Source organism: Saccopteryx bilineata, chromosome 7 (genome assembly GCF_036850765.1).
Source record: "Saccopteryx bilineata isolate mSacBil1 chromosome 7, mSacBil1_pri_phased_curated, whole genome shotgun sequence".
In the NCBI taxonomy this organism is placed as follows: Eukaryota; Metazoa; Chordata; class Mammalia; order Chiroptera; family Emballonuridae; genus Saccopteryx; species Saccopteryx bilineata.
Genome location: NC_089496.1, coordinates 79,277,046 through 79,295,962, shown reverse-complemented (window position 1 = coordinate 79,295,962; position 18,917 = coordinate 79,277,046). Strand labels below are relative to the sequence as shown.

Here is an 18,917-nt window from a genome sequence, read left to right as displayed (position 1 = left end):
TTTTAAACATTATGACAGTTATTCTTGTATTAAGTTCGTGGAGGACATTAATCTTTCAAGATTGTATGAAGTGACTTGTGCTCCAAACAGATTGTTTTGGCTTTCTGATTGGGGCTTGTTTTTCCTATACTGTAACAGCATGAGACAACTTGGGATTTGGGTACACCTTCCTTCTCCAACCAGGCTGCCCTGTCAGGTGTGGAGCTTTTACCGGCAATTTCAAACTGGGATTCTCAGGCACCCACGGATTCGATTTGTCTACTTGACATTTTGAGCTTAACACATTGCGGACCAGTAGTTTTATTGCTAGCTTTACCCAGTGGCCAGATAAGTTTCTATTGAACAAGTACAAAAACATTTTAAATAAATGTTAAAGGCACGTTTTAAAATTAAATACCCATTGCATTTTGAAGTTATTTATTACATGTTCTTACAAGCTAATATCTTTTTAAAGTATGATACTTTGTTAAACACTGTGTAATATGAAGTGGAACTAAACAAAGCTGGCAAATGTAACATATTTCTCTTCTCTTCCCATTACTTTTGCATGCTTTGCAAACTTTAGTAGGATATTGGTCAGGCAAGATCAACACCTTGCACATACTTATTATACTGCACAATGGAAACTGGCTTCTTTATTTCCTCTCCAGTATGCCAATTTGTCTTTTCTGCTTCACAAGAGGAAGCATCATGGATAGTTGAAAGAATTTGAACTTCTGTTTTATCTTTCCACATCAATAATAAAACATCACCTTTCTTCGGAAGGCTCTTTCACCTCTTTTAAGCCAAGATGCTTTATCTTTCAAACATTTGGCAAGCCTCTATTTGTTCAAATTGTTCCACAAACTCTTATTTTATGTACTAATAAAGTTTCTGCAATTGAAACGCTATTGTAATAGTTACCTTGGTACATGTGATGCCCCAATTTTAGATATGGCCAAGTAGTGACACAGCAGTCATTCAACATTTTCCTTCACCTGTGTAAATTTCCATATTGCAAATATACCCAGTCTTGCTCTCACATACCATTCTTACAAGTAAACCATATTTAATCACTTTAGCTGGGTTATAAGTTCGAAATAGAAGACGTCCTCTTCAGGGAATCATGCCTTCATCTAATGATAATTCTCGTATAAGTTTATATATCGTTTGAAATTTACTAATAAAGTGGTCAAGTACAGATTGAATTTTAAATAGCCTGGATGAAGATTTAATCATGCTTGTATTGTCATTGAAATGCCAGTAAGTCCAGATTTGTTCAAAAACGATTTCGACTCATTGTCTGAGGAAATAGAGGAACAGCTAGAATTGGATTTGTAGACCAATATTCTTTCCAAGTATTCTCTGAGTATGCCCTATTAGCACTATTAAATCCTAAAAATTTGTTCATGTCTGTTAGAGTAACAGAAGATCACTTTATTGCTTTCCAAATTTTGTGCTTTCCCAAATTTTGGTTATGATATATGTTCAATTGATGACAAAATAGTTCAAACAGATCACTGTCAAAAATCAAGTTGGTGACTTCAATGATATTATTAGAATCAGATGGTATAACTGTAACCCCAGAATTACCTTCAAATTTTTCCAAGTGAGGTTGAAAGCCCTCTTTTGATCAATCATTATTTCGGCAACCAAGACACAAATTACACTCAAAATCATGTGTGGAATTTTCAAATTCTCAGGTTTGGAATCACTTGAAATTACTATTTTTTGCCTTTTTTGAAGGAATAACTATGTCACTGCCACTATCAAAGTTTTCATCAGTTTCACTTGGAATATCTGATAAATCATCAGGAAATATATCCAGAATTTTGTTTTTCATCACTATCCATGACGAAAACACTATCCATGTTTTTCGTCACTGAGCACTTCAAAAATACCAAATTAAGATAAAAGTTATTATTAACGACAACAGACCAATTACTTTTAATTCCTTTTATAATGTTTAACTTCAGCGAATGTTTTCTGTTACACTGTTTCTCTCTGAATGACAATGAAAAGCTGGTAATTGTTGTGATTGGCCACAAGCCTTAGAACAGAAAACATGAGAATTCTCATGATCTATCTACAATGTGTTAAGTTTCATTTAAATGAAGGGCTTTAAATGTGCCGCTAACCTTGCTGCTTTAAAATTCTATGTTCTATGTCTCCATGACAAGTGAGAAAACTCAACTACTAGTCCTGGAGCATTCAGGAAAATAACAATATTAATTATAATAACCACTTACCACTTACAGTCGTCCCTCACCATATTGCGGTTCACTTTCGCGTCTCACTGTATCGCGGATTTTTAAATTGTATATATATATAATTTGTATTGAGGATTTTTTGCTATATTGTGGGATTTTGCGGTATATAAGTATTTTTTATTAAAAAAATTTTTTTTTTGTATTTTTCTGAAGTGAAAAGCAGGGAGGCAGAGAGACAGACTCCCGCGTGTGCCCGACTGGGATCCACCAGCATGCCTACTAGGGATGATGCTCTGCCCATCTGGGGTGTCGCTTTGTTGCAACTGGAGCCATTGTAGTGCCTGAGGCGGAAGCCATGGAGCCATCCTCAGTGCCCAGGCCAACCTTGATCCAATAGAGCCTTGGCTGTGAGAGGGGAAGAGAAAGACAAGAGAGAAAGGAGAAGGGGAAGGGTGGAGAAGCAGATGGGTGCTTCTCCTGTGTGCCCTGGCTGGAATCAAATCCAGGACTTCTACACGCTGGGCCGATGCTCTACCACTGAGCCAACCAGCCAGGGCTATATAGGTTTTTTTTTTTAAATTTTTATTTATTTATTTTACAGGTACAGAGAGAGTCAGAGAGAAGGATAGACAGGAACGGAGAGAGATGAGAAGCATCAATCATCAGGGTTTTTTTCGTTGCAACACCTTAGTTGTTCATTGATTGCCTTCTCATATGTGCCTTGACCGTGGGCCTTCAGCAGACCAAGTAACCCCTTGCTTGAGCCAGTGACCTTGGGTCCAAGCTGGTGAGCTTTGCTCAAACCAGATGAGCCCGTGCTCAAGATGGCAACCTCAGGGTCTTGAACCTGAGTCCTCTGCATCCCAGTCCAATGCTCTATCCACTGCGCCACCACCTGGTCAGGCTATATAGGTATTTTTTATATATTTATTATTTTTGTGGTAAAAAAAAAAAAGCATTTTCTAGCATAAAAAATTGAAAATATAAAAATTTAATTAAAACATATTAAAAGAATATTAAATCATCATCTTCATTCAAGTTGTAGTATACTCACTGGTGAGTACCCATATAGAATTTTATGTCATTATAATTATGTAGGTTTAAGAGTGTATAAAGTGTTTAAAGAGCATAGGAAGTGTTTATAAGTGTGGGAAAGGTTAATAACAGTGTGGGGAAGGTTTATGAGAGTGTGGGGGCTTGACCTGTGGTGGTGCAGTGGGATAAAGCGTCGACCTGAAACACTGAGGTCGCCGGTTCGAAACCTTGGGCTTGCCCAGTCAAGGCACGTATGGGAATAGAAGCTTCCTGCTCCTCCCCCTTCTCTCTCTGTCTCTCTCTCTCACTCCCCTCTCTCTAAAAAATCAATAATAAAAAAAAAAGAGTGTGGGGAAGGTTTATAAAGCCTTAAAATATATATAAATAATAAAATATAGTCGCTACTTCACAGATTTTTTAGTGGCACATACAGAATATCATTTAGTTTTCTCCACAATCCTCTAAGTACTATAAAGCTTATCAAGGTTATGTAATTTGTTCAAGCCTGCACAGGTGAGAAGGGATAAAGTAAAATTCAAATCCAGATCCATATGATCATAGAGCCCAGTCATTTAATAACTATTTATTAGCACAACAAAAGTTTCCTGAGGAATTATTATGTGCCAGGTTGTGCTAAGTGATTGGTCTATTGGTAAACAAAACAGATGTATTTCTTATATCTTTCAAATTATCGGAGAGAAACCAGTTTTTTCCTCTTTTAATTTCTAATTTGTTGCAGAATAATATTTTCGTTAAAAACACTGCAGCAATGTATAACTGCTTTAAGTTTCCTCTACATTTTTTCCTCTCTCCATGGGTTGGTAACGTGTGCAAACCAACCCAACCGACAGGCCACTTTTGTACCACACTGCTCTTTAGTACACTGGCAGACCATCTGGCGGGGACTCTGTATCTCGTTATGTGATGGGAATGACAACTGTGGGTATGAATAATGAATTGGAGAAGACACTTCTGATAATGGTGGCTTGGATGTGGAAAACCTTCTAGGAGGGTATAACTAAGATTTTAGGTCACAGCCTGTCTAAGCTAGTAAGCATGAAAAGGGAGGTCGGGTGGTAGGATTTAGGAGATAGCAGAAAGGCCACAGTATAGTCTAAATTTACAAAAATATGACAGTTCTCCTGGTCAAGAAAGGGCAGGACAACTCGCTTCCTCTGTCACTCTAGCCTCTAACAGGACAGGACAGTAGCTATAGGGCAAGTCAGAAACACTAATGACAAAGGCTTAGGGAAATTTATTTGCATGTTTTCAGTCTTCAACTCCCTGCAAACAACTGGATCACATCATACACTGGAATGCAGGCTTAGGAACTAGCAAACACTTTAATATTATCCTAACTAAATCAGGAAGATAAAGCTGCTAAAAAATATTTAAAAGCAATGTCTTATGAGTTACTTGTACGATTATTCTCTTACTATGAAAAGCAGAGAATTGATCCCATACATGAACACTTAGCATACTGAAATCTAAAATACATTTACCATACTTTCTTTTAAGAGTAATAAATACCATTAACTTTTAAGATTTGAAAACTTATAATTTTTTATATAATATGTAAAACAAAATTATATTTCCTCTTCATGAGTTAAGAAGATAAGATTTCCCAGGAATGAGCTTTAAGGTTTGCCAAAAATTGTAATGGGAGCACTAAATGTCTAAAACATCTTATAGCTTCTTTCAGTCTTACAGCATCTGAGCAGATATGGGCACAACATTTTACATTTCAACGTTTAAAATGCATTCTTTATCACTACTCAACTCAGAAATACAATGTTTTCCTGCAATTGTGGTTTATTGTAATCTTAATCCATTTTCTCACAGTCCATTCAACACATTTATACTACTCCAAAAATTACCATGCTACCCAGGAAAAAAGTGAACAGTTTATTATGAATTAAATGAGGGTATGGAATGTGATACAGTACAAGACACTCAAGATGGATATAATAGTACTACTCACACAAAAAGTTAAATCTCACTTCAAAATAATTCACAAAATTAAAAAAAGCAATTTCATCATTATAAAGTAAGATATTTCATGCAAAAACTCCAAAAAAATCCCCTAACCCTTCCACCCCTCCAAGCTTCCAACAAACAAAAACCTATCTGAAAATATTGCCATGCTAACATATTAACTATAATATAATCATCCATAGAAAAACACACTAATTAAGCAATGGGTTAGATGAAACAACACAGGCTGCAATATTGTAAACTCATAGACCACGCTAAATTTACATGATAAGCAATTCCAGATTCACTCATAGGGTGAAGATTATGGGCTAAATGTTGAGAGATAAGGTATGTAAATATAAACTCCATTAACTCATCTCATTATCTTCTAATTATAAAACCTGGAAGCTTCTAGACCCTGAAAAATTACATAAAATTTGGCATATTCTTTTTGAGTTTCAAGAAATGACTTTAGGATCACATTTGTAATTATTAGAGAGCTGTATAAAATGACTTAAAGGTCAGGAATTGACCTTTTAAATAATAATCACAATTTACATTATAGAAACTCCAGATATTCATTACTCTAACTCTTACTCAAGATAAGAAACATGATCGTCTAGCATTTTATGTACATGTTATTATAAAGGGCCATTTAGTTAGACACTGAGTAAAATGTAAAACAAGGTCCTCAGTTACAAAAACTTAAGTGGGTAAAAATATTGTCTTGACTTATAAGGAAGCGAGAGTCAACACACTGACAAGCTGTAACTCTTCAGCATTTTTCTGGAAAACATAGTTTACATTAGAAAATAGGAATGGCATTTTAAGGGACAGCATTCTCTCCACAGTTGTCAAATAACCCTGGTCACCAGGGAGGGCACAAAGGCTTTTCCAACTGGGTTTAACATCAGGATGAAGCAACCCAGAGCAGAGAGCACCCTTCTCACTGTAGCTACCCATTCAAGAGGCCAGGAGAGAACTAGGTGGAGCTTGCCTATGGTGTATAGATTGGCTATAAATATAACAGTAAGGCCAAGAAAAGAATAGGAAAAATAATATGACAAAGACCACCCACTCTAATTTGCTATTTCTTCAAATTTACATTTAATGTGATTAGAATATATTGGAAAATTATTCAAGATTACCCTCCCACCTCTGAAATTTACCTTCCTATTTATATTCCATGAAAAGAACACCATAATTATTCATTGGCAGGACTTCACTTCTCTAAAAAAATAAAAGCACTTGCTCTAATTTTCATAAAATAACATGAAAAATGTTTCCAATGTGAAACACAGAGTTTGATGCTAGTAGAGAAGCATCTTTAATAATCAAGACTATCTTGTAGAATTGGGCACCTGAAACCTGTACAATTATGTTAACCAGTGTCACCCCAAAAAGTTCAATAAAAAAAAAGTAATCAGGACTATCATAGTTAGAGCTCTTTGGAATGTATCTCAATTGTAAAAACATAGCACAAATTAAATCCCTAGAGAAGTCATGAAACAGGCTCTTAAATGGGAAAGATTTCTAATGAGTGATTAATGCTTCCATCAGCAAATTAAATGTGATAATAAATCTTTCCCAACTGACAAAGTCTCTGAAATCAAATGTAAAGATCACTCAATCGTTATGATGCAGGATGAAGTGCAGATGAACGGCACATATGACAAAAATCTGTAAACCGCTGCAGTTCTAAAACAGTAGATTTATATTACAAAGCAATGTAAATAAATATTGGGCGAGTACAAAAGCTCTTATTTACAGTTTTACAAATGAAACTGTATTCAGTGTAAATGCTGTGTTTTAAAGAACACAGTACTGTATTAGTAAAATGAGTTCTGTTGAGGGGATTACAGTTTTTGTTTGAATCATTGTGTCACGTATAAAAGATTCAAGTTAACTCTGTTTATAATTTAGTATAGACAGACCCAGTTTTAACCTGGAATGGCATCTGTTAAAGTGCTGAAAAACAGAAAATATTTAGAAAACACTGTACATTATTAAAGCTTTATCAAGTCACAATGTTAAACTTCTTTCACATTTTTTATCCTTTTGCCACAGGCTTGTGAACAAGATGATTTTTCCCAGCAAAGGAGTAAAAACTAAGAGGCCACCAGTTGCTTAAATGATTTTCTGTTCAGTGGAGTTAGTTTCCTAAAATAATTATCCATCAACCATACCTTCAGGCCTCACAATCTGGTAAGTAATTAAATACTCAGGATAAGCCTGAAAAAGAAAGATAAATTAAAATAGTGTAAACAGATTTTTGAAAGGAGACTTACCATAAGGATCTCTAACCTTTAGGGAGAGGTTCTAACTTACTGCTGTGAATCAGAACCATGTAAGGGCATTTTTTCAACATCCTTACTTTGATTCCAATCTCTTAGATCTTGAAATAGCAGGTCTAGAAGAGTACTAAGTATGTGTTTTTTAATAACTTAGGTGATTCCAATTCAACACAATTAAACAAATGCTTTTGACTGAATCTGTGTCACTAAGAGGGAATTGCATACTTCCTTGCTACAGACAGGTTAACTATTAAATATAGGATTTTGATTAATTATATTTTAGAAAAGCTGACAAAATCCAGAATAATTTGGAAAAATCTCACTAAAGACTGTGGGTTAGATATATCAACGGTATTTTCCTGATTTTGATAATTTTAAGAGAATCTCCTTTTTATGAAATACACTTAAGTACATATTTAAGGGTAAAGAAGCATGCCTTTGTCCTAACAGTAAAGGAACTGCATTCTCAAGCAGTTCAGGGGAAGGGGAAAAAAAATTTTATATATATATATATTATACACACACAGAACTTGGGAGGGATTGATGGATAAAGAAGAGAGTATTAAAATGTTAACATTTTAAAGGAAATTCTCTTTACTGTCTCAGTAACTTTTCTGTTAGTTTGAAATTATTTCCAAAAAAATTAAAAAGAAACCCATTTCTTAAGGCAACATATGTTAAGAGATTAGCAAGAAGAGGTTAAAGTAGGGTTCTAAAGCATTGCTGAAGATGAACAAATAAAACTGAATTACCTGTTCTCCTCTGTAAATAACATATTCAGCTAAGGCGAGGCCATTTACACTGGGTCTACCAGTGACTGAATGATGTCCTGGAGGAGAATGTGCCATTTTCATTGCACTGAACTGCAGGAACGATTTCCCCAAGGTTACCCGGCAAAAGAGCAGCTGCCTGTAAAGGGAAACGGAAAGATGTCTTGAAGGCAAGATAGCATATGAGAATTTTATTTGTGCACACTGAATAAGCTTTTTAATACATTTATACATAAACACTTAAGATTATTTTTTATTTCACCCTTAAAAGAACTTGATAAGAATGCCTTCTGGTCTCATTAATGAAATAAGTTGTTACTTTAATTATATAAAACCTGAATATGTAATAATCTTATAGATATGCAGACTCAGCCATCCTGTTTGTATCCCAGCAAAAGCACAAATTAGAGCCCAAGTGGGGAGGAGGAGGTTTAAGAAGCTTCCAAGAAGTTGCTTGCAAAGAGCACATTTTTCCAATTAAGTTCACTGGATTCTACCTATAAAATATATGTATTTAAAATCCATTCTTTTCTCTTAAATTTTCACCTGGACTATAACAATGGCTGCTAAACTAGCCTTCCTGTTTCTACTGTAATTCATGTTTAAACTATTTTCCTTCTAAACAACCAGTAAGTTAGGAAACAAAAAACAGAAAAGATCAGATCACATCAATTTTCTGCTTAACCCCTTTTAGAGGCTGCTCATTGTACTTAGAAGAAAATCCAAACCCCTTAACGATGGCTCCAGACTCTCTAATCTTATCTTGTGTTAATGTTCCAGACATTTTCTTTCTTCATATAGGTCACACTTTCTTATCCCCTGGCTGTCAGACATATAATGCTATACTGTAGTGGTCCCCAACCTTTTTTGGGCCACGGACCGGTTTAATGTCAGAAAATATTTTCACTGACCGGCCTTTAGGGTGGGACGGTCACCCTATTTTGTACATATTTTTATTATGCACAAAATAAAATTATGCGACCAGCGTAAAAACTGTGGTATTTTTAAATATAATTGTCGAACTTACGATATTTATTGGGCTAAGTTAAAGGAGGAACGAGCATGTCTCATTATTCAGGCTGTATTTAAATTTGTTATTCTGACAACATTTCATGTCTGACATCAATATGTAATATGATAGGTTCAGGCTCGCTACCAATCATGAACCTATGACAATAAAAATAAACATGAATCTATTGTGTACTCATATGCAACTTTATTAGAAGCGTCCTCTTAACATCGCACCAACATAACATGAGTAACATCCTCTCTGCCATCCTCTCTGCTTTCCAGTCGCTATGGTAACGTTTAAACATGCCTTAAAAATAAGATACAACACAAAAACAAATATAAAGTGCATGAAAAATACAACTCACCATTGTTATGAATATTGTAAGTTAAGGGTTATTTATTATAATGTTTATATAGAATGAGAGATAGTAGCCTATCTCTCAACAACCATAACGCTAAATCAGTGGGAGCCCTGAGCTTGTTTCTCTGCAACGAGACGGTCCCATCTAGGGGTAATGGGAGACAATGACACCCGAAGTGTGTTGTTTATGTCCAGTCTATTCTGTAATTTTGTTTTGGTTGTTGTCACTGCAGAAAATCCTGCTTCATACAAACAGGATGTCGGAAATGGCAACAGGGTTTTTAGTGCTTTTGTGGTGATCTCGGGGTATTCTGCTATGACTTTAATCCAGAACACCGGCAGAGTTGTAGTCTCAAACATACTTTTAAGGCTGCCGTCATTTGCGATCTCCAGTAGTTGATCCTCTTCTTGCATAGACAGGCTGGATTTACCTGGTTTGTTGACAAATGGATCGCGGATCCATTCCTTGGCAATTAGTGGGTCTTTTGTGGTTGGGAAGTAGTGTTCAAACTCTTTTAAAAGCAAATACAGGTGATCATGCACCAGTTGGGACAATGAAGGCTTGAGCTCAGTCTCTTCCAAAATTCTCACGAATGTTTGAAACATGTCAAATATACTCCTGTTCATGTGTCGTCCCCACAAATCCAGTTTGGCTTTAAATGCAGCTACTTTATCTGTCAACTTGAAGACAATTGTCATTTTCCCCTGAAGTGACTGATTGAGTTCACTGAGGTTGTTAAATATGTTGCACAAGTAAGTGAGTTTTACGACCCATTCCTCATCACTGAAATGTGCTGCTAGCGGTGACTTTTTTCCTGAGAGAAATCTCTGCAGCAACTCTCGTAATTCAAACACTCTGGCCAGGGACCTCCCTTGGGATAACCATCTTATTTCTGTGTATAAGAGAAGGTGTCTGTGCTCCGCATTCATTTCCTCACAAAGCTGCTCGAACAGGCACGAGTGAAGGGTGTGTGCTTTGATGTGGTTAATAACTTTAACGACATCATTCAATATGCTGCTAATTTCCGGTGGTATATTTCGGCTAGCCAGCATTTCCCTGTGAATGACACAATGCGTAGACTCGCATTCAGGTGCAACCTCCTTAATCCAATTAGTTAAACCAGACATCCTTCCGGTCATGGCAGCAGCTCCATCTGTGCATATGCCGACACAAAAAGACCATTTCAGTTTTCCTGATATATAGTCATCCAGCGTTTTAAATAGTTCTGCGGCTGTGGTTTTGGTTGGCAATGATAGTGCATATAACATATCCTCATGCACATCCTCTTGGTAAAGATAACGCACGTAAACAAGTAGCATTGCCTTGTTGTCAATATCTGTAGATTCGTCAACCTGGAGAGCATACCACGGTGATTTATTAATCCTTTCCAGCAATTGTGATTCAGTGTCCTCTGCTATTTCCTCAATGCGCCGTGTGACAGTGGTAGCCTAAAGAGGCATCTGTGCTATCTTTTTAACCGCAGCCTCTCCTAGAAGTTCACGACAAATGTCTTTAGTGGCTGGAAGGATCAATTCTTCACCAATGGTGAATGGCTTCTTAGCCTTAGCAATAGAATTAGCCACCAGTATGATGTCTCAGTACACTCGTATTTATTGATGTAGTGGCCACCAGTAATTGTTTCTGTCCTTCTTGTTCATGCTTTTTTCTTTCAAAATACTCTGAAGGCTTGTCTTTTAAAGTAGGGTGCCTGGTCTCCAAGTGGCGAAGCAGTTTTGAAGGCTTCATTGCCTCATTACTTAGCCGGTCGCCACATATTATGCAGAGCGGCCTTGGTGTGCGAGAATCACCAGTTGTGATAAATCCATACTTCAAGTAGGACTCCTGGTATTGTCTGTTAAATGAAGCCTTCTTTTTCTTCGAGGTCATAGGTTCTTCTTCTGTCTCAATGACCCTTTCCACTTTGCAAAAAAACTCGACAGAATTTTGTTTTTCACTCATTTTGCTAGTTTATGGGTTTAATTTTAGCGGCAATGTATCACGTGACCGAGACAAGCGTCAAGAGTGAGTCTTAGATGGATGTAACAGAGAGAATCTGGTCATTTTTAAAAAATAAAACATCGTTCAGACTTGTATATAAATAAAACGTAAATAATATAAGTTATTTATTCTTTCTCTAGGACCGGTACCGGTCCGCGGCCCGGGGGTTGGGGACCACTGCTATACTGTTTCCTCTACCATCGAGAAGGGTGTATCTATTCTACCACTCTTCAGCTGGCTAACACTCATTTTGCAGGTTTCAGCTGAAATGTTACTTCCCTTACCAGAAGTTTAAGTAGGTTGCTCTCCCACTCCCCTCTGGCATATGACTGGCCTTCCTTAATTCCAATAAGCTGTCCCTCCACCCTCTTTAGTTACTTGTTTCTCTTTTCTGTTTAGAGGAGATAACAAGAGCTTTTGTGGACCAGCTGATGATTCTATTCTCCAAAGAGATGCTATCTATACTTTTTATTCTAAACATGCCCTTTGAATCCCTGGCCAGAGAGCTCAGTTAGTTGGAGCATCATCCCGATATGCCAAGGTTGCAGGTTCAATTCCCAGTCAGGGCACATATAAGAATCAACCAATGAATGCATAAGTAAGTGGAACAACATATTGATGTTCCTTCTCTTAAAAAAAAAAAAAAATCTTGGCTGAAAAAACAAAACAACCCACAAAAAATTATGACCTTTGGAACCTTGGTATTTCTAATAGATTTTCTATTATCGTCACAATCAGTCCCATGATAATCCAGAATATATGTCTTAAGTTTCCAAACAACCAAACACTCCACTTCAAAGAGTTTAGAAGAGGTACTAGAACACTGCTTATTACTAATAACCAGTACTATTTGGTTTCCAGATCAAGGAAAAACAATAGCGTTCAATTTATAGAAGCTCAAGAAATTATAAGCCTCCTAATCATCCAATTTATGATCTAAAATGTAAGTGGATGGGAGGCCCTGGCCAGTTAACTCAGCTAGTTAGAGAGTTAGAGCATCATCCTGTAACACCAAGGTTGTGGCTTGATCCCTGGTCAGGGAACATATGGGAAGCAACCAATAAATGCACAATTAAGAGGAACAATAAATAAATACTTCTCTCTCTTTCCCTCTCTGTCCTATTGTCTGTCTTTCTAAAAATCAATCGATTTTTTAAAAAGTGAATAGGAAGTCATACCCAGGAGGGGTGATTTCAGATACCTATACAAGTCTAAATCTAGGGGAAGAACAAGAACAAATCAAAAACAGACCTCTCTCTCCAGGACTGTAATTCTTGACCTTGGCAACCTTTCAAAATCAGCTGGGACACCTTTAAAAATCTTAATGCCCAACACTATACTCCAGACCAATTAAAGAGAACCTCCAAGGGTGGGACAAAGTTTTTAAAGCTTCCTGGGCGATTCCAATGTGATACCAAGACTGAGAAATACTGCTCTGGGTGTTTTTCTAGAACAGTGATCAGAAGCATCAGTATCACCTGGGAACCTGGTAGGAATTCCAGTTCTAGGGACCCACCCCAAGCATACTAAATCAGCAACTCAGAAGGCAGGGCTCAGGAACCTGCATTTTAGCCTTTAGGTGATTCTGAATCTTGCTAATATTTGGTAACTACTGCTCTAGATATATATATTTTTACATTTTGCAATTCTAGTCTAAACATTTTTATTTATTTCCAATGTTTATTGATTTTAGAGAGGATGGGGTGGGGAGAGACAGGAACATTGATCTGTTCCTGTATGTGTCCTGACTAAGGATTGAACCAGCAACTTCTGCGCTTTGGGATGAGGCTCTAACCAATCAAGCTATCTGGCCAGGTCTACTGCTATAGATGATTATAAGCAGTGCCCTAACTGTAGAATAAGTCTCAATAATTACTTACTCAGTTTTTCAAATGGCAAAAGATATTTACCTATGAGAAGTTTATCAATTAGAGCCAAGTTATTTGACTGATTTTAACAACTGAGTTAGATCAGGATAACTGAAAGTGGAGGGAAAAAGTACAAAGTAGTTATTTCCCCCTTTTTCTTTTTAATTTACTCTTCACGAACTTGGGTGTCATCCTTGCGCAGGGTGTATCATTCCAATTTTAGTACGTGCTGCTGAAATGAGTACAGTAGTTATTTGATAATAACAAGCTTTCTAAGAGCCTGAAAAAAGTTATAATAAAACACATTATAACTTTTATTATAACTTTTATTATTACTTTTTAAGTAATATCACAAATTGAGAATTAGGATATCATAATGGAAGAGATAGATACTCATGCATCACCATGAAATAATCGGGCTTGACAAGTAATACCATTTTAGCATGTGAATACTAGAACCTAATTTATTTATTTAGTATTTTTCTGAAGCTGGAAACGGGGAGGCAATCAGACAGGCTCCCACATGTGCCCGACCGGGATCCACCCAGCACGCCCACCAGGGGGCGATGCTCTGCCCATCCGGGGCATCGCTCTGTTGCGACCAGAGCCACTCTAGCACCTGAGGCAGAGGCCATGGAGCCATCCCCAGCACCCGGGCCATCTTTGCTCCAATGGAGCCTCGGCTGCAGGAGGGGAAGAGACAGAGAGGAAGGAGAGGGGGAGGGGTGGAGAAGCAGATGGCCGCTTCTCCTGTGTGCCCTGGCTGGGAATCGAACCCGGGACTTCTGCAAGCCAGGCCAACACTCTACCACTGAGCCAACCGGCCAGGGCTAGAATCTAATTTAAAGAGTCCACAGTCCTACAACATTCAAGAGCCACAAAAAAAATCTCTTTCATGCCCAATGATGTGCTCTATTCCACATTCTTTAAAGCACCAAATGTACTAATGATTAGATGGGGGTAACAGATCAAGTGCTTAGAACTGTGCCTGGCCCATAAAGGTCATTAAACAAATACTAGCTATCATAATTAGTGAGAAGGCCAAAAACAACCTGAAACACACCTACCTTGGGTTCCTAAAATTGTCCAAATAATGCCTTGCACCCCCCCATTTTCAAATATAAAACCAGTTCTTATCTGATACTCACAAAAATACATAAGAACAAGTGATCTCTTACCTGTGACAAATGTAACAAGATCTGTCTTTGTGAACTGGACACCCAGTACCTCCTCCAATTCCATATACATACTGATTGCTTTTGGAAGAGTTTTCAGCAAAATAAATCCCAGCTCCAAACATGCCACCTATGTAGGCATGCCTTTCATCAAAGCCTTTATGGATAATTGCATTGACAAAGGGAGACCCTAGAATATATACAGACGAGTAAAAATTTGAAATTATCTTAGAAGAACAAAAACTAAAGCTTCTTAGAAGTTAAATTCTTAAACATACATATAATAAAGCATACAATAAAGCAAAATAAAAAACAAGGATAACAACTGTCAGCTGGTTCACTTTAGAATAACTATTTTAGAGGAATAGTGAAAGTCAATTAATGTTCTAATAAAGTGGTGGGGTTCAGCTGCCAAAATGAAGACACATACAGATTCAACTAGAATAACAGATCACTTGAAATAACAATGCTAGAGGTATCAAATGCCAGACCCTAAATGCATACAAATCAGAACCAAGAGTCTTATAAATCACCTCATACATCAAGGCTGAATTAATTAGGTCTTACAATGATAAAAATGCCTTTGTATTTTTTTGAGATATCAAGAGTGTCCAAATGGCCCTGGCCAGTTGGCTCAGTGGATGGAGCATCGGCCCAGCATGCAGATATCCTGGGTTTGATCCCTGGTCAGAGTACACAAGAGAAGTGATCATCTGTTTCTCTCTCCCTTCCTCTCCCCCTTTTCTTTCTCTTTCTCTCTTGCTGCCAGTGGCTCAATTGGTTTTAGCATTGCCCTAGGCACTGAGGATAGATCTGTTGGTCTGAGCATTGGCCTCAGGCACTGAGAATAGCTTGGCTGATTTGAGCACTGGCCCTAGGAGGGGGCTGCAGGGTAGATCTCGGTAGTGATGCATGCAGGAGTCTATCTCCCCTCCTTTCACTTTAAAAAAAAGGAAAAGAAAAAGTGGCCAAAGTGATCTTTTCATGTTCATTCTTTTCTTTATACCTTGTCTCTCCTTCCCTTCCAATGCTCTCTTTCTGTCATCACTGGCTTTAACAGATTCCATTTGCAAATGTGGTGTGCCCTTATATCCTGCATATCGACTTCTTTCTCCTTCTTCCTTGCATTTGTGTAAAGGGGAGCTTAGCTAAAGGGAGGTACTGAGCATGGGAACCAGGCAAGAGTGGAAGCTGGGAAAAGCTGATATAACATATCTAATTGACTCATCAAAAAGTGTCCCTATTCATAAAGAAACAGGAAAATATAATGAATTCCACTTTACAGAAATATTGAAGAACAGAATCACTTATTTGACTTGGAAAAACCAAAATCATTTTTATTATCAAATAGAAAAACCACTCATTATAATCATTAAGTCAATACATAAATATTTTGCTCTGTGCCAAGAAATTATCATAATTTTTGCAGTTTTAGAATGAGGAATACCATTTAGATATTATACACCATTTCAGACTGCTATAGCCATTCTTGCAGGAAATGTGAAATTTAAATGCTGTTTTATAAAACTTTACTGGTTTCTACAATTTTTCTGCAATCAAGGCTAAATGAAGGAATAGACTGAAGCTATTATGAGTAATGTGCCTGAAGACTTGATAAAATACTACATTAATATCTGCATTGATACTTACTTGAAAGACCAATCAATACCTGCCAACTACAACATTAAAAAAAAAAGGAAATCTCAACTATGATAAGTATAAGTAATGGCGCTCTCAATTCAACAAAAGTTCTTAGAAAACAGAAGCTCTAGACAATGGCTCTTGACAATCAAGTTAATAGGATGTATACATTCTTCTAGGGTGATTTTCAGATCTTATCTTAATTTTAATTCAATGAACTAGTTAAAAAAAAACTCAGAATGATCATAACAAGCAAAATCTACTATAAAAAGAAGGAAAATATGAACAGTTAATGCTTCCAATTCTATATTTTTCCCATTATGGTTAAGTGTAAAATTTACAGAAATTTTATTTATTTTTTTAATGACATGAGGACTATACAGATATTAATCACTCAGACCTGACAAAACACTGCCCTACTGCAGAGAATGGTGGCAGGAGAGGAATCTTACCATGAAACAGCATTCTTTCATTTGCATGGTTGTGGTTTTCTTCTGAAACTTCTTTTCTCCTGTGAGTATACCTTTCCCATAGTTTCTTGTTGCAAACTTTCTGAATCTTTAAAAAGGAAACCAGAAAAATAACATCTTTAGCTCACAATAATTACTTATCTTGTTTGTCTTAACCAAAAATGGGATCTTGTTTGTCTTAACAAAAAATGGGCCAGAGAGCCAGAAGAGGCAAAACTTTTCTCTAAAATGTAAATTATGTGTTATTTTAGTCAACTAAAAATACTTTGATCCAACCATAAAGATGGAAATACAGCTACATTTTGAAAACTGAAAACTTCAAAGGGAAAAAAACTATATATGGTCATATGCCAATAATACCATTAACTGATTAAAATATATCCATTCTCATTAACTTACAATTATTACTAAGTATCTTCAAATCAGATTTGTTCCATTCTATACATATTAAAAAGAGAATATTATATTTCTCCCCCTGATTTATCTGGCTCAAAGTACTATCTTTATATGTTTTTAATTAAAAGTATTTGAAACAGCCAAACAAAAATCTTTAAAATTTTTAAAAAAAGATTTTTATTGATTTTCCAGAGGAGAGAGGAGGGTAGAGCAAGAAGTATCAACTCGTGCCTGGTTCACTTCAGTTGTTCATTGACTGCTTGTCCTATGTGCCTTGACTGGGCAAGCCCAGGGTTTCAAACCAGCGACCTCAGTGTTCCAGTCGACATTTCATCCCACTGAGTCACCACAGGTCAGGCAAAAAATATTCTTAAAATACATACATGCACACCCCCTATTTCTCTCTTTCCCTTTCCATCCAATGCCTATAATTTTTGTCTGGAGAAGAGTTAAAGTTAGATGTTGATCTCAATTAATGGGGTCAAATTTCACAATCCTTGAGTTGTTTCTTATCTGTGTTTAAAGGTGCTACAGCCCCCTGCTGGTCCGAGGGCACATGTGGGAGCTAGAGTGCTGGCTCAAAATAATTCAAAATACTGCCACAGACAAAATCAAGGAACAACTGGCACAAAGAGATCTCATTTAGGTTGAAAAGTAACAAAAATAAGTCTTATCATTGAAAACATTTTCATTAAATATACTAAGTTAAAATAACTATTATAGAGGAAGAAAAACATGGTTCTCAAATTCAACTACAGGCATACCTCAGAGATACTGTGGATTCAATTGCAGACCACCACAATAAAGCACATATTACAAAAAAGTTGTAATCTTTTTGTTGGGGGAGGGTCTTGCCTTCAATTTGTAAATAAAGGCAAAATCTGTGAAGCTCACTGACGTGAAGTGCAATAAAGCGAGGTGTGTCTGTGCTCTGTAATCAAATGTCTATTCTCTCTGCTTTCATCCTTAACAAACTGCTCGTTACTGTTTGCAGACACAAAGCAGACTTGATGGAAAATCTGCCTGAAATAGGCATAATCACCTTATTAAAAATTACTATATGTCTTCAATGAATGGAAATATTAAGATGCGATTCTTCTGTGATACTATGATATAAACTAAAAAAACCCCCACATAGACATATGATCCTTTACCCAAATGTTTAATTTTATATATTTTTTAAAGTAGACCTTTTTTTAAAAGATTTTATTTATTCATTTTTAGAGGGGGGGTAGAGAGAGAGAGAGAGAGAGAGAAGGGGGAGGAGTAGGAAGCATCAACTCTCATACGTGCCTTGAGCAGGCAAGCCTGGGGCTCTGAACCAGTGACTTCAACCTTCTAGGTCAACGCTTTATCTGAGCCACCACAGGTCAGGCCAAATGTTTGTTTTAAATCATTGTTTCTAATAGTATGAACACAGCAATCTCAATGTACAGTTTTAGTATTCACTAACTCTAAAATATGACATCTAATATTATACTCATAGTAATGTATTATTGTGAAACAGTAATACAATAGCTGAAAGATAATGCTATTCACTTTTGAGTTTAATATTTAGCTATTAGATATTTGCCACATTTTAATTCTAACCATCTTATTTTTATAATGATTAAGACTGTATCAATAGGTATTACAAAATCATCATGCATCTCAAATAGAGTATACAGTTTTGTTTGCTATAGTTTAAGAAAAATAGCAAAGTTGCAAAAGGTCCCTAGAAAAGTAACATATCAA

General features: G+C 36.6%; 1 protein-coding gene across 3 annotated transcripts in view; it reads right to left on the bottom strand.

The window, feature by feature from the left end:
- Positions 1 to 4,463: 4,463 nt before the first annotated feature.
- The window catches only part of TNKS2 (tankyrase 2), a 76,432-nt gene continuing 61,978 nt past the window's right edge, over positions 4,464 to 18,917 (bottom strand). For all 3 annotated transcript variants that reach the window (XM_066238333.1, XM_066238335.1, XM_066238334.1), the window contains 4 exons: positions 16,770 to 16,875; positions 14,680 to 14,866; positions 8,245 to 8,401; positions 4,464 to 7,430 (listed from right to left, as the gene is read on the bottom strand). In XM_066238333.1, the coding sequence (XP_066094430.1) occupies positions 7,368 to 7,430; positions 8,245 to 8,401; positions 14,680 to 14,866; positions 16,770 to 16,875 (513 nt within the window). In that variant the 3' untranslated portion in view covers positions 4,464 to 7,367. The remainder of the gene's footprint in view (positions 7,431 to 8,244; positions 8,402 to 14,679; positions 14,867 to 16,769; positions 16,876 to 18,917) is intronic.